The sequence below is a fragment of the Choloepus didactylus genome, chromosome 10, assembly GCF_015220235.1.
Source record: "Choloepus didactylus isolate mChoDid1 chromosome 10, mChoDid1.pri, whole genome shotgun sequence".
NCBI lineage: Eukaryota > Metazoa > Chordata > Mammalia > Pilosa > Megalonychidae > Choloepus > Choloepus didactylus.
The window spans coordinates 25,311,735-25,314,231 of record NC_051316.1 but is presented as its reverse complement, the minus strand read 5'-3'; the positions used below and the strand labels follow the sequence as shown (position 1 = coordinate 25,314,231).

General features: G+C 48.9%; 1 protein-coding gene across 1 annotated transcript; it reads right to left on the bottom strand.

The window, feature by feature from the left end:
* Positions 1-677: 677 nt before the first annotated feature.
* Positions 678-1,985, bottom strand: LOC119504736 (induced myeloid leukemia cell differentiation protein Mcl-1 homolog). Its single transcript, XM_037797234.1, has one exon. It carries the CDS (start codon positions 1,928-1,930, stop codon positions 878-880), a length of 1,053 nt encoding a protein of 350 aa, XP_037653162.1. The 5' UTR covers positions 1,931-1,985; the 3' UTR covers positions 678-877.
* Positions 1,986-2,497: the final 512 nt, after the last annotated feature.

Genomic DNA, 2,497 nt, shown 5'->3' with positions numbered 1-2,497 from the left:
CACACACACACACACACACACACACACACACACACACACACACACACACACACACACACACACACACACACACACACACACACACACACACACACCCCTATCTAAAAACTACCTACCAAAATCAAATAGGCAAAATAAAGCCTGTGTAGTTAAATCAGAACTGTTCCACTACAACCAGGTGGTATACATCTACACTAATTGTTTCTGTACATACTCTAGAACTGACAGATCAAAGTTGAGAATAGAAAAGCTTTAAGAAACAGATTCCTAACCACAGAAGCTGAAAATTTTAAAAGGGTATGAAAAAAACTTCTAATGTAAATTCAAGAACTATACCCAGAAAAGCTAATTTTAGAGGAAAAAGCTTCCATTCACACTCTTGTTGTACAGTACTGAGACTTCTAATCATAATTCTATTACTTGTAGCTTAAATCCATTTTACCCAAGTCACTGGTATTGTTAGTGCTTCTCTTTTAACACTATAGAAGTTAATGAATTCCAGTGGGCATATTTAACGAATTCTATGACTAGGCTGGTTACTGGCCACTCCTCTATTCTAAACAAGGAAATTAAGTCTTTTCTTTCCACCCTATCATCTTCACTAAACCTAAAAGACCTCCTCCATGGCCTCCCAAACTTTGCCTGTTACTGAAATGAAATTCTGCTCGTCAAGGAAGTATGAACTACTTTTCCCATGTTTATTCCTGTTAAGCCATAATCCTCTTGCCACTTGTATTTCTGGCTAGGATGCTAGAATACAACTCTTAGAGGAGAGGTTACAGCCTGGGCAGTTTGATGTCCAACTTCAATTTCATGGCAGGAGTGTGTGGTTTTGGTGCCTGGAGTTGATTAAGAGTCAATTATTGCACTTACAAGGCTATCTTATTAGATATGCCAAACCAGCTCCTACTCCAGCAACACCTGCAAAAGCCAGCAGCACATTTCTGATGCCAACTTCTAGGTCATCTACATGGAAGAACTCCACAAACCCATCCCAGCCTCTTTGTTTGACTAGCCAGTCTCGTTTCGTTCTTACAATAATATCTGTGATACTTTCTGCTAACGGTTCGATGCAGCTTTCTTGGTTTATGCTCTTCAGGTGCTTGGCCACAAAGGCACCAAAAGAAATAAGAGTCACAATCCTGCCCCAGTTTGTTATTCCGTCACTGAAAACATGGACCATCACTCGAGACAAAGATTGGACATCATCCTCGTTTTTAATGTCCAGTTTCCGAAGCATGCCTTGGAAAGGCGTCTCATGGTTGCGCTGCACACCGTCCCCGACCCGCCGCAGGGTCTCTAAAGCTTTTCTGCTACCGGCCCCAGGCCCGCCCAATGGTTTTGCGTCCTTGGCACCGGTTGCCTGCTCCCGAAGGTACCGAGAGATAATCTCCAGTGACTGCCGGTATAACTCGTCCTCTTCCTCCTCTGCTGGGGGCGGCGTCGAGGGAAGTGACCCGTCCGTGCTGGGGACATTAGTGGCCTCTCCGACCAGTTCCAGCAAAGGCAGGACGGCTGGCCGTTTCCCGAGCGGCTCCGGTTCGTACCCGTCCGGCTCCTCTTCGGGCGACATGATGGCGTCGGCGGCCAAGGCTTGTATCTCCTCAGGCGGCGACGTGCGGCGGGTGGGCGCGAAGAACGTCGGCCTCGCGGGGGTCTCGGTGACGTCTGGGCCCTCCGCGCCAATGGGCGCCGGCCGCGCAACTCTCCGGGCGTCGGGCGCGAGGACTGTCGGGGGGATAGCGCTCGGGCTTCCGCCAATCACCCCGCCGGCTTCCCCTCCCCCTACTTCTCGCCGGGAGGTCTCCTTCCCGGGCGAGAAAAGCCGCCCTCCCGGAGGGGTAGCGCTGCCGCCGCTGCCGGCCCCCAAACCGGCCCCCCCACAGTAGAGGTTAAGTCCGATTACCGCGTTTCTTTTGAAGCCAAACATCACAAACCACCTCTGCCTCTGCCTCTGCCGCCGCCGCCTGGGTGAGGAATATGGGGGAAGGGGGAATCCTGACTCTATTTGAAGGAAGCGGAAGTGAGGAGTCTAGGTGGGAAAGTTTTGAGGAATCTGGGAGTGAGGTGTCTAATGAATAATGAAGTTATTGGTGAAGGCAGCATCTTTAGCTGTCAGTGCTTCCCAAGTGAAGGATGATGGGGGAAGAGCAAGACAGAGAACTAACTCAGTTCTGAGGCTGAAATCAGTCTCTCTTTGTGATGGTTCATGTGCCAACTTGCCCAAGTGTCTGGTCGAGCAAGCACTGGCCTAACTGTTACTGCAAGGATGTTTGTGGCTGGTAATAAACCAGAAGGCCATTTTATTAAATCATCAGTCAATTGATTGCCTCTGTGGCTGATTTCATCAACAAAGGGAGTGTCTTCCAAAATGAGGGAATTCAATCAGCTAGATTTAACCCAATCAGTTGAAGACTTTTAAGGGAGAAAAGAGAGAGAACTTCCATTTCTTCAGCCAGCTAGTGTCTCCTGGGGAGTTCATCAAAGACCTTCATTG

Bases quoted from the DNA above. Each gene is read 5' to 3' on its own strand.
- LOC119504736 (XM_037797234.1), bottom strand. From the start codon at position 1,930: ATGTTTGGCTTCAAAAGAAACGCGGTAATCGGACTTAACCTCTACTGT.